General features: G+C 41.2%; 2 protein-coding genes across 2 annotated transcripts; one reads left to right on the top strand and one right to left on the bottom strand.

The window, feature by feature from the left end:
• The first annotated feature begins 3515 nt into the window (after positions 1 to 3515).
• Positions 3516 to 5097, top strand: LOC140923582 (retinal homeobox protein Rx-B-like). The gene is made up of 3 exons (XM_073373657.1): positions 3516 to 3561; positions 4053 to 4204; positions 4675 to 5097. The coding sequence occupies exons 1-3, from the start codon at positions 3516 to 3518 to the stop codon at positions 5095 to 5097; spliced, it is 621 nt and encodes a 206-aa protein (XP_073229758.1).
• A 1629-nt stretch (positions 5098 to 6726) lies between these two features.
• LOC140923390 (uncharacterized) lies at positions 6727 to 11829 on the bottom strand. Its single transcript, XM_073373478.1, has 3 exons — positions 11030 to 11829; positions 8805 to 9293; positions 6727 to 7663 (listed from the first exon to the last, which is right to left on the bottom strand). The coding sequence occupies exons 1-3, from the start codon at positions 11475 to 11477 to the stop codon at positions 7314 to 7316; spliced, it is 1287 nt and encodes a 428-aa protein (XP_073229579.1). The 5' UTR covers positions 11478 to 11829; the 3' UTR covers positions 6727 to 7313.
• Positions 11830 to 12531: the final 702 nt, after the last annotated feature.

Below are 12531 nucleotides of genomic sequence, written 5' to 3'. Positions count from 1 at the left end.
GAAACTAGCTCCTGCTGAAACTTCTAAGATTGATAAGTTGTTTCGCGAGCGGGAGCCTCTGCCGAGGAGAAAGGCAGGAGCCGATTATTAATCGGCTGCTGGTTTCCGCCACTACGACAATCTCGCTTAAACCCGTAGTAGAATGACGACGAATATCCCGTTTTTCCGCCAAAATGACGCTGGCTCACGCGCGCGCAATACTTAGTGTTGAGAAAACCATGTACTCGTAGTCGTGCTCGTCTTAGAATCTAAAGCTCTTTACTGTTACTCACAAAGGTATAGTATACACAACGGTTGCGCAACAAGTTAGGCAAATATTGCATTAAGATATATACATGCACTTTTTTTCACATGTATTCGGGTAATGTTTTGACAAAACAACATTTTTTGTGCGCAAAATGCTTAAGTCTGATGGTAAAAACTTTGAATGTAATCGTCTTAGGAGGCCCCCCAACAAGAGAGGTATAATCTGAGTGAAAACCGAACAATTTCGTCAATGACTGAGTTTGTCAAACTTCGCAGTGATTTTAGCACGTTACCGATGCTAAATGTATTTTGAGAACTTTCAGTAATGGTGCTAATCAACAGCTTTCATCTATTTACCTCCAAATGGATCTAAGTAAAAACGCAAAGACACACATGCAGTAAAAGAAAAGAAGTCAAATTCAATCTCAACGTCTCTTTATTAAATTATTCTGCCACTCATAAGCGTCATAGCTTTAATTCAATGATCTTTTCAGATTGAACTGAAAATGAATTAATTGCTTTGAAACGCAATTAATACAGACTTCACAAGCTACAAGCAAACAAAAGAGGTGAGAAGCAATGTATACTAATCAAGCAGTAACAAGTTGGAAGGTTTATTTGCCCACTCACTGGAAAATAAGACCCTTCTTTCAGTGAGGCGCTTCAAAAAGATTACATTACCGTGAATGGGACCACACAACACTGACACGAGTTGAACGAAAGCGTGCGAGAATTAGAGATTTAACAGTGTGTGCTCGGTATTAAACTGAGTGCGCTTTAACGATAGCGCGCAAGCATAAATGGTCACGAACGAAAGCTAAACAACAGCACCAAATATTCGATGAAACGAGATAGCAAACAATTCAAGTCGCCAAGGGCACGGCATGGTTACGTATACTTGGAGTGGGCCAAGTCTGAGGAAAAGACGTATGCAAAAATTTTTCGGAAAGTCCAGAGGCGTCGCACCGGAATACAACTTTAAAGCGCAATTAAAATTAGCCTGCTCCAGGTTCCGGGATAGTCGAATCGGCTGAATTGAGAAAGCGCGAACACGAGAAAAAAACACCCCGCCAACTTTTCGCGTGCCTTTTACTTTCGCGTCTTCCCCACTATCTGAGAACAGCGGACAAAAAATGAATCAATCCAACTCATTTATATAAGCGTGACCTTATAGAGTGGCACGCGTATGTTAACAGTGAAAACATCTACTCCTGAGATTTTTATTATTAAGTTAATTTACTTTATGGATCGAAGGTGAAAATAAGGCGGGGTTTTACAAATTTATTCAAAAAGCTTTGATTTCACCGTTTTTTCACAAGTCACTTGACATGTTACATGATGTTATTTCAACAATGGAGACAAAAGCTAACGCTCCCAAGTGATCAAACAATAGAGGTGAGAAGTAATTTACTAATCAAGTCACTAAAATGGTTATTGTTAAGTAATGGTCCGTGTAAGAGGTAGGCAGGCGAACGGCAAAAGTGATTAAAAGGTGCTAACTTTTAATCATTAATTTCAATTAAATCAAGCGTTCTGATTGGTCGAAATCCAAAAATCGCCAAAAAAACAGTCAGAAACGTGACAAAAACACCTTTTTTTAGCTTTATTTTCCCCATTCCCCTGTCTTATACCTCACGGCCAAGTTTCAGCATTGTTCTATGCGCCAATCAAAAGTTAGAGCGGAAAAACGTGCAACACACGCGCGACCTTGTTGTGACCCCATCTTAGTGTGACACTTGAGATGTTAGGAAATTTGTCTTTTACCCGAAGAAATCTCGTCAATTTCTTCGTGAAAAATCTGCATTTTTTCTTTATTGAATATTTATCTCAAATTTACTGTATTGTATCATCGGAGTGATGGTCAAAATGCTCTTAAACATGGTTTGCTGCCGTCCTCGACATGCCGAGTCGCCATGTGGAAATTTGGGCCCGGCGTAGTTGTTTTCGTTGTCAGGCCGGATCAGGAGGAGATCGGAATAATTATGGCACTAGAAATTGGAGTACAGCTGGGCATAAAAGGAGAAAGCGAAAGATTTGTTGTTTTTACAAGGATGAATTTATTTCTTGAAGAGATGTAGAACACTTGAGCTTGAGGTAAGCTGAATTCAATAGATTTTCGCACCTCCGCGCTTATTATGTGTTATTCATGTGTTTGCCCTTTCGAAATTTCCATATTCGGTGTACCTTTACCCATCTCTCATTCGATTTTTTTTCTCTCTAGACTGTTTCATCAAGCGAAATGGAAGTTCGCCGTGGACCTTAAGTTAAAATGAGCGAATTGAAATTTGTGACACGTTTGCATTTTGTACCTTTGAGTTCTGAGACGGAGAATACCGAGACGGAAGCCGCTTAGGTATCATAAATAGCTGTCTTCTGGTGTTTGAGTTTCTCTTGGTACGGAAGATCTAGCGAGCATGACTGTAGCTTGCCTTTATTTTTTCCAAGGACGAGAGAGATTGTAAGAAGGATTTTTATAGAGTAATATCAAAACCTTGAAAACAGATAAACTGTAGGAGAGCTTTTTCTGAAACCCAATTATCCGAACATGCAGGAATTTTTTCTATCTGGGCAACATCATCTTTTTTTTCCAAAAGCAGAACATTTAGATAACATTTAGATTTGATTTTGTGTACTTGTTGTTGTTCTGTATGGTGGCCGAATATGAACGCGCGACATTGGCGCGTTCGCCAGATTCGCCACGTGAGAGTGAATTGCTGCTGTTTACGATCATGGTTTTGACATTTCTTTTGTGAGAGCCGACGCAAATGTTGGTCCCAACGTCGCTGATTGATGTAACACTGTGCTCATCTTCGTGTAATTTCATATCAGTTTAACTTCCTCGGGTTTGGCGCATAGAAATCTTTTAAATTTTAGATATGTTATATTTTTCAACATAACAAAGCAATAGACGAAATAAAAAGTTGTTCGAATGAGTCTTAAGCTATCTTAATTCAACTTTAAAATTCAAATTTCGCGCTTTTTGCTGTATTGACCAATCAGAGCATTCAGATTTAATTTGATTAGAGAAATTAGCGCCTGAAAAATAACTGACGCTATTGCCGCGGGCTATTGTTTTTCTGCCTGCTTCTTAGCTGGACCATTACTTAAAATGGTTTATTTTGCCACCCACGCACAATTCATCATCAAGCGTCATCAGGTATATAAAGAGGTCAATTTCAGACATCATTCACTCCTTCTCTTTGACTTGTAAAGATCACTTGTTGTTGGAAGATTCACCTCAGTTACAGTCCGAAGTTTTACGAACAACCATGGCTTCAAGAGCGAACTTGAAAAGACTAGCTCCAGAGAAAGAACGTAAGTTATAGAATCTCATTTTCTAAATTCGTACCTTCGGAATTCAATTTGCAGTTATCAAGCCAGCTTAACAGTAGACACTTACGACTTACGGGTTTAATCAGCTTTAAGAGAAAGGCGTGCGAAACTCGTGCGCGCATCATAGTGTTATTGTTAAACTGCATATTCTCGTTAAAAGTTTTCAAAATTTTCTTGGTTTTATCTACACTTCATGCATGTTCTGATAAAAATTGTGCGCATCATAACATAAGACCAAAGACATTGCAGAGATCATAACAGTCACCAGAAAAACAATTTAACCACGATAAATCAGTATCCTCTAACCTTAAGCCCGTTGTTGACGCGGAAGAATCGTATTGTAAATTCGACGTTTTGCAAGACATTTCGACTTACATTTATCTTTCGAGACTACCTTGACGTTAACTACACTCGCTTTCACAAGGAGCTAGTTATAATCACAACTTAAACGCGACTTCTCTTTTAATCTCCAGATGACGCTCAGCGCAAAAGACGCAGAAGAACTGCTTTTACCAATGAGCAACTTAATCGTTTAGAGGAGTCTTTTGAAGAAGAAAGATTCCCAGGAATCCAAATACGGGAAAAACTTGCGCGGGAGCTTAACATCGGCGAGGGCAGAATCCAGGTAAGGTTTGTGCAACGTTAAAAATCGTCACAGATAAGCTATTAGCGTTGAAATTTTAAAATGAAATCTTAGAGTGCGTGACCATAATTCAAATGGAGTCTCTTCAGCTGTACTTTCACGTGTTAGTATTTATTTAGTAGTAGTTCTAATATAACTCTTCAATCTCTCGGTGAAATCCCATAGGGCGACTATTTAATTAAATGAAACCTCTTAAGCCGGTACTTCACAAGGTAGTATTTATTTAATATGTAGTTCTAACTTTTGAGTCTGTGGATGAAATCCTATGGTGTGACCATTCATATTCATCTATGCTATCACACGGCAGAAACAGGTTTTCAATATTCTACGACCTAGTATTATTTTGGAATTTAGCATTTTTTGCTTGGTAACCTATCAGTACATTTCATTGTTTGAAGAGGTTAGTTGCGTCTTAGATGATGCCTTTACTAAAGTTTTATTTTCACTCCTAGGTTTGGTTCCAAAACCGCCGTTCAAGATGGCGCAAGAGCTTGAAAAATAAGCCAGCCAAAGACCTCAGAAATGACGTTAGCATCTCAACCATGTTCCAGCCGTCACTTGCCAGTTTCCAGCTGCCCATGCATCCGACGCCCTTCAGTTCACGTGAGCCATTTTTCCCGCCATTTACCACCAGCCCGTCGTTCATACCGTTCTATGAAAACATGGCGCCCGTCGCTTCACAAGGTTCACAAACTGTCAGTGTAATGCTTGGTCCACGTGTATCAGCTTCTGTGATCCCCCCGTTCAGTTGCAGTGCTTCGCTCCCGTGCAGTTACAGAGAACAGTTCCAAACCTCTTGCTTGAAGGAACGCTACTCGCCCGATGATTATTTAGCTGCAGTTACTTTGGCCAGTGGCTTTCAGCGCGAGAATTAGTCGACTGCAATCTCTATCCTAAGAACCGGATCAATTTTTAATGCATCCATTTTTGTGCTTAATTTTAAGGATAGAATTTCACTGCAACTGTAAATAGCTCAAGAAGTTTCGTTGTTGACAATCCACTACCGCGATACGGAAGGGTGAAAATATGTTGCAAAGTTAAGATTTTTTAAGATGTTTATGTACACAATAAAAGACTGACAATATAATCTTAATTCACTTGTAAGTCCTGCTTTAAGAGTTTTAACCGAATCGATCATATCACCCCCTCATTTCATCTTTGTGTTATTTGATGCTAGCCGCTATTAGGTATTGCTGCTGGGAAGGAGGAGATCCGTACTAGTTTTTTCCATTATATCGAATCGAGATTGGGGTAGATTAGGCTTATTTGACTGATGCCGGTAGGGATTAGGGATTCAGAGGAAAACTAGATCGAGATTGAGATTTTTTCGATTAGGGGGATAAGGGTTTAAGGTGATTCCCTAGTTTTGCACTGCGCATCTCTTACTGCGCATAACAAGATGGCCGCCGTAAAAAAGAGCATGTGAAGTAATATTATTAAAATGGCGTTGACTGAAAAGAAACGCTATTGGAATTTTTGCTTGCTGTTGTTTCTTGCCGAGGTGAGACTCAGTGTGTTGGGAATGTGCATAACGTAAGCAGTACGCGTGTGGCTGAGTTCGACCTCCTCTCGGAGAACCTCGATAGTGGATGTTTAACTTGTGCTTACTCACTTTGATTTTCATTTAAACACTTTCTTTATCACATTGTGTCCTAAATGTGATATCTCGATGTAAATTTTGTAAAAACGGATTTTTTAATACTTTCTTCCCCCTTTCACATACATTCTATTTTGAAACTTGCCCCAGTCCTCTCTCAAAAATCGGAGAAAATGCGTTTGGTGCGCACTTTCTGCAGCTCTACCGCAAAAACGAGTACGGTGACCCCCATTTTTTATTTCATGATTTTAATAAGGACAGTGCTTCCTTTCGATGAGAAAAAAATTGGCACAAATCTATGTTCAGTTTTTTGGCAATTTTACTAAATTGTACGGATTGAGCCATCACAGGTCGAAAAGCGCGCGTCCAATTTAATTCTACTTTGGAGCGTAAAGTAAAAACAAGGGCATTAAAAGGCATTTTTCTGGTACGTAAGCGGATAAACAATACATTAAAGTCAAATTCTGTGTGATGTCACATGCATCATCGAAAAAATTTCTCCTTTTTGTCTAGTTTTGCGCTGCCCGCGGTTTTTGTAAAAGGGTCCTAAATAGCCGTATTTGTCAGCATTGTGACGTCAAAACGAGCACGGTGACCTCCACTTTTTATTACTTTTTTATCATCTTCTTGACTTGTTACATCAGTGTACCAAGTTTTAGCTAAAATGTATGTTAGGTTCTTTTACATATGGAATCACCTTAAGTGATTTTATGTGTGGGTTCGGGGAAAAATGAATGATTATAAGACAAATACTCGGTAGGAACCTTCAACACAAGCTGCCTTCATTTTTCTCCATATTTTTATTAAAAATGCTGGTCAGAGACCGTAGTGCTTTTATTCCTTAACAGCATTTTGACCAGTTATTACAAAACTACTCAGTAATAAACAACAGAGACTGATGTGTATCTGCTCAATAAGTTAATCGTAGCCCGAGGGGGGGGGGGGGTACTCCCTATGATGATCTATACGGGGAGGCTCCGCCCGAAAGGGGAGGGATTTCATCAGTTCAAAAATGGTATAAAAGGGTAAGGGGTTGGACCTCGGGGCCAAGCCTCCCTGTATAAACGTTTGTTGAGTACCCCCCTCCCCCGCCCGGGGCATCGCAGCGGCAGATAGTGGTTCGTCGTCAGTAAGCCGGTACCAGGCTCTCGGAGAGTAGGGACGTAGCGAAAATAAAACAGCTAAGCGAAAACAAGACGCACGCAATCACGTTCTACTACACAACTGCGATACTCTCTTGGATACTGGAACTGGGCAATCGTCATGTAGCCTCTCACGCAGACGTTCTTTGGGGTTCGTCACGCATTCCTGCCCCAGGAACACGTGACGAACCCCTAAGAACGTCTGAGATCCCTATCCCTGCGAAAGAGAAACAGGAGAAGAGTCTCTCTTTCTCGCTTTCTCCCTAGCATTCCCCTCGAGACCCCGCGCAGTGCGCGTCATATGAAGGCAGATCAGGACGATACTCGGGAAACCGGACGTTAAGATAAAAAATTAACAATGAAAGTTATTCTCCCATCCTGTAGCATTCCGAAGCCTCGTAAAGCAGAATTCTTTAGTAGCGGAGAAATGCACTTTGCATTTGTTTGTGAGGTATGGTTCCACAGCCAAACCCACCAAACCAGCCAAAAATCCTCCTACACCATTACCAATAGTTAGCAGTCCCAGGGCAAACTCTTTCTCCTCGGGCGAGACATTTCGCGAGACGGCATGGGGCGACTGTACTACTATAATTCCGGCGACGAGGCCCAAGGTAGAGCACAGGACAACCATTATCCAAATAGACGGAAGAAAGTGGTACCAAGACTCAAACAGAAAAAACAACAGGTGTCCCATTTCCAAAACTGAAACAGCAATAACCGGGATGTTAATTCTTGAATTTATTAAAATGTGCGCAAAATTCTTGAATATCCTAAGGTTTAAACATTTACGATATTTGAACCGAATTTAGCTTAAATTCGGGGTCGAAGGCCCGGGTCAAACGTCGCATTTCACATGTTCCGAATCTAAAGCAAACAAGCGAGGGCAACAGATTTTACTCATTATTATTTAATTCGGCACATGCGAAGAGATCTGGCCTTACTGGGAGAAAAATTTCAGTTTTGTTGGAAGGGGGATACGGACACCACCCCTGCCATCCTCTCTTCCAAAGTAAAACCGATAAAAGAGAACCAAAAGAAGCAAAGAAAGTTTGACTCCTCCAGGAGCCTAGCCTCCCATGCAGGCGTTTATAAGGGGAGCTCGCTTTTCATCCTCTCCCCTCCCTTTGTGGGGAGGGACAAAAGACGAGCTCCCCTAAAAACGCCTGCGTGGGAGGCTACCAGGAGCCCTGAGCCCTGGCTCCTGACTCCACTCACTAATAGTACTTTTTTCACTAGTTATCTCCCAGCCCCTCCATTTTTCGCGCCTGCCACGCAAGCTTCGCCACCAAGATTAGCCTGCGAATACAGCCGTTTCTCCTAGCTCCTCGCCGCCAGGGACAAAACGTCCTTAGCGACGAGGAGCAAGGAGAAACGGCTGCACCAAGATTAGCCGGACAACAGAAAAGCGTTCGTGGGCTAATTAACGCATGTGGAGACTAAACAACATCTTTGCGGTAGATGTCCTTCATTCGATCAGCAAATTTTAGTACTGCCCTATTAATTTTAATTCACTCGGCCCTTTTTGGGCATTCTACTGATATAAGGATGGAACAAAGCGCGCCGGCCAATCAACTATTGCGACCAACCTCGTCGCCAGGGTCTTCTCGTTATCCAATATGGCGGCGGGGGAAAAGAGAAAACTACCTTGAGGACTATTGCGACGTAAAGCCCACCCCAAATGACGTCATGGACTCGTGACTTAAACAAATTTCTCATTTTCTGGATTGTTACAAATTCCGTGTGGTTTATTGTTATGGTTAAAATAATCCCAATATCATGGAGCTGTTGAGGTCAGTGTTGCAATCCGTACCCATCCCTGAAATATTTTATAATTAATACCAACCTGCAAATATCCAGGTTTTGTCACACATCAGGAACTCCGTTGCCTCGGGAGGCAGAAAAGAAAATATAAAAAGATGACTCCTACCCACGAACTTGCCAAGCATGTATGATAGAAAGTATACGAGAAAGTGGTCTCTTGGATGCAGCTTTGAGTCTGGGAATGCGATGCTGGTGATAACGGACGAATTTGACAAATACTCCGCGAAGAAGCTTAGAAATAGTGAGAGGATAAAAGGAAGGATTTTAAATGCGATACGCAACTGTTCTGTGCATGAGAATATTCCACCTATCGTAGTGGGCCGGTTCGCTGACTCGTCAGGTGAGTTTTTCAGGGACGTGTACTTTATTTCCGTGCGTTTTTGAGCGCCTTGTGGTCCATTTGATATGTAGCTCTTGTCTAAAATAGCATAAAATACCAACCATAATGCAGGGAAAGGAATTGTGATCATTATAGCGGTCTTAGGTGAGACACAGCTCCATGTTGTGAGTGCTAAAGAAAAAGAAAAAAGATACATTCAAACAAAGGGAAGAAGAGACTACGGGGAGAGGCCAGTGATTACGGTTTGGCCAAGCTCTAGGGTACCCAGTTTCTATGAGAGTCGTTCGAATTTGAATTTCTGATAGGAGAATTCATAGGAGTAAATAAAATACGTAGTAAATTCCTTGTTTTTAAAAGATTCGAAATAAAAATGACTACCTTGTGATTTTTTTGTTTCGTTGACAGCCTGCCGTTCGCTTCTCGAGCAATTTCAAAGTCATTTTGTTTTAAACGTGAAACCTCGAATTAATTACCCCAACAATAGTAAAATATATGGAAAAGAACCTCCATAAAATGAAACCTCGTTATTGCGAGCACATTCTGCCAGTCTCTTAGCCCTTCGTTATATCGAGGTTCCACTATACATTCGGTTGTAAAATTCAAATACAAACGACGATTGCCATAGTGTCTGGTTGGCCTGTGCAAAACAATTATCAATGGAAAAAGCTAATCTACAGAGGAACAGCTCTCTTTCATCTAGATCATTCCTCTTTTGTCACAGGTTACCTTATCAAGTACGTAATTATTCATTCTCACACAGGAGCCTATTATGATTTTGAGTACCCGGCGACATAACAATCTCATCAAGTTATCCGTAGCCGCAGGCAAGATTATTTAGAATACCATAATTTTGGCGTCGTCTGTATTGAACTTAAGTTATGAGTCGTCCTCATATGCGTTCAATAACTCCTTTCAATACCCGCTTGCTTGACTCGAGGCCCCAGTTTTTCAAAAATAGCTTTTAGTTACCTAACATTCTCGTTTGAGCCCGAACTTTGGTCATTTTCTATAATTTTATTAAACTTTAGGTAAACTGCGTCTGTTTGAATCCTTGTGTTCGAATAAACTTTTAAAAAGCCTGGTCGTTCCATAAAAGCTTGCGTGCTGACGTCTTCTATTTACAGCAAAGGAAACTATGATAAGAGTGCTGTCGAAACCCGGGGGGACAACTCAGCAAAGTTCAATACGGGGAGGCTTCCCCTTTAAGTCCAACCCTTACCCTTTTATATACGATTTTTGACTGAAAAGGCGCCGGCCCTTTCGTATACCTTCCATTGAAAAATGGTGCCCCTCTAACTTACAAACTTAACAAGAATAAATCGTTCAAATAGGAAGTCTTTATGTCGCGGTCATACATACTAAATCAAAATGATAAAGCCATAAGTGCGCCTTTTCGAAATATTTTGATCAAATGACTTATTTTCCCACCCCATCTTATTCTTCAACTCGAGAATTATCTACCTTTTGATATACCTGAAGCTTGAAAAAGGTACCCTTTTCAGACGGAGCCTTCCCGTATGGGCTATTATAGGATCCAAGAAGTGCCACCCTCCCTCCCCCCCCCCCCCATCCTCCCACCCCTCTCACCCGGCGCCGAAAATATTTTTTCCGCTTTGAGATGCTTTGCATAAATTACATTCCTCATAATCAAACCATTCCACCAACTGATTTCCCCTTTTTACTGTCACCGAAAAGTCAAGTATCTAAGGGAGTAAAAAATTTATTTTCTTCAGGAATGATGACTATTTGCGCTCTTAAAATATCATGAATCTCCTGCCCCCATGCCCACACTAAGTGACACTTCACTCTCGCCTCACACTTGCTTTGTTTTCAAGCGCGTCGGTTTCCCAGTATTTGCATGCGTATATTGAGAATATAAACGAATATAATATTTTAATTTTTCTTACCATTGTAATATAGAGGCGAGAAAAGCGAAGCCATGCCTGTTCCCGCTACGTAAGAACTGATACATATCGGCTGATAAAACGAACTCAGTCCAAGGAAAACAACTTCGGCACTTCCAGTAGCTATTGCATTCAGACAAATTCCCAATAACTTCACTTCCATGTTTTCAACAAAAACGATCAACGTTAGCCCAAGGGCCATGTCCAGCGCGATAATACAAGTCTTTACCACATAAGGTATTCTCTGTACAAACCAGGGAGCAAGTATTTTGGTAATCATCAATGGGGTTACAAAACACACAAGTATAGTGGCTGTCGGAAGTTTTCGGCCGCTAAGAATGTCCTGCGATGCGATAAATAACAACTCCTGGTTGAAGAAACTAAGCGTCCCAAACATATAAAAACACAACACGTTCATCCAGCTTGTCGTTTTCTCCGATAACGGCTGCATTTTCGTTTTCGTTGGAGTTGCTGGGAGTCCCAAAACGTTCCCGATTTTCGATTAACCGTCTCAGCCGTGTGTCCATACGCCGTGACGTTATTTGGAATACTTCGCGCTTGATTGATTTCTGTGCTTGGGTTAAGTAAAGAAAGAAAACATTAGCAAGGGATCTGAAGCATGACCTCGGACAAGAAAACACTGGAAGCACGCAGTGGTCACGAACAGGAAATTTAAATGCTTGCTATGCAGACTTGCCATCGTTAATTTGCATCTGGTTTCCACAGCCAAAGACGGAATGAGTTACGTATGAGTTGGCGTGACTTGTGGATGGCATAAAAATTATGCAGAATGCAAAAATTATGTACAAAAAGAGTGAAATAAACAAATTCAATTAAAAAGCGCTCTTGCCTATTTTGGCGCCATTTTAAAACATGAGCAGTTCTTACAAAGGTCCTTGCAAGATACATATTTCTAGTTTTTTATTACGTGGAGAAATCAGCTAACTTTGCATGCAGACGTTTTCTACTTCCTTTGTTGATCAAGGAGAAGTGACTTTAACTTGAGCAACAAGGGAAATAGGAGACGTCGAAATGGTTAGGGAGCTTAAGCAAGAGGGTCCCCAATAGGGTTCTTCAATCCCGTAATCCCGACCTAAGATTTCGAGCAATCCCGTTATCCCGAGGGCTATTTTTGGCATCCCACCTCCCGCGCATACTTTTAATCCCGAATCCCTCCCTGATTTTGCTTTACAATCCCGAATCCCGAGCTTCAAACTAGGGATATCCCGTATCCCGGAAAACCTATTGGGGACCCTCAAGCAACAACGACGGCGACAGCTACGTAAACGTCACTTAAAAAGTGAATTTGCCCTGCTTCAAACTTTATCGCGCTTATTCCATCTCGTTCAAGTTCTTCAAATGTTGGCATTTTTTCTGGAGTTGAATTCTAAAAGACTGTATCGAAGTTCAGGAAAAGAATAAGAAAGTCGTAGTCTTGCCTTCACGTCCTCCACAAAACGAGAAAACGGGCATTTTCACGTCGTAGTCGTGCAGTGACGGCAAAG

This window comes from Porites lutea, chromosome 13, assembly GCF_958299795.1.
Source record: "Porites lutea chromosome 13, jaPorLute2.1, whole genome shotgun sequence".
Classification (NCBI taxonomy): domain Eukaryota; kingdom Metazoa; phylum Cnidaria; class Anthozoa; order Scleractinia; family Poritidae; genus Porites; species Porites lutea.
Note: the sequence above shows the minus strand (reverse complement) of the source record. Positions and strands in the feature narration are given on the sequence as shown.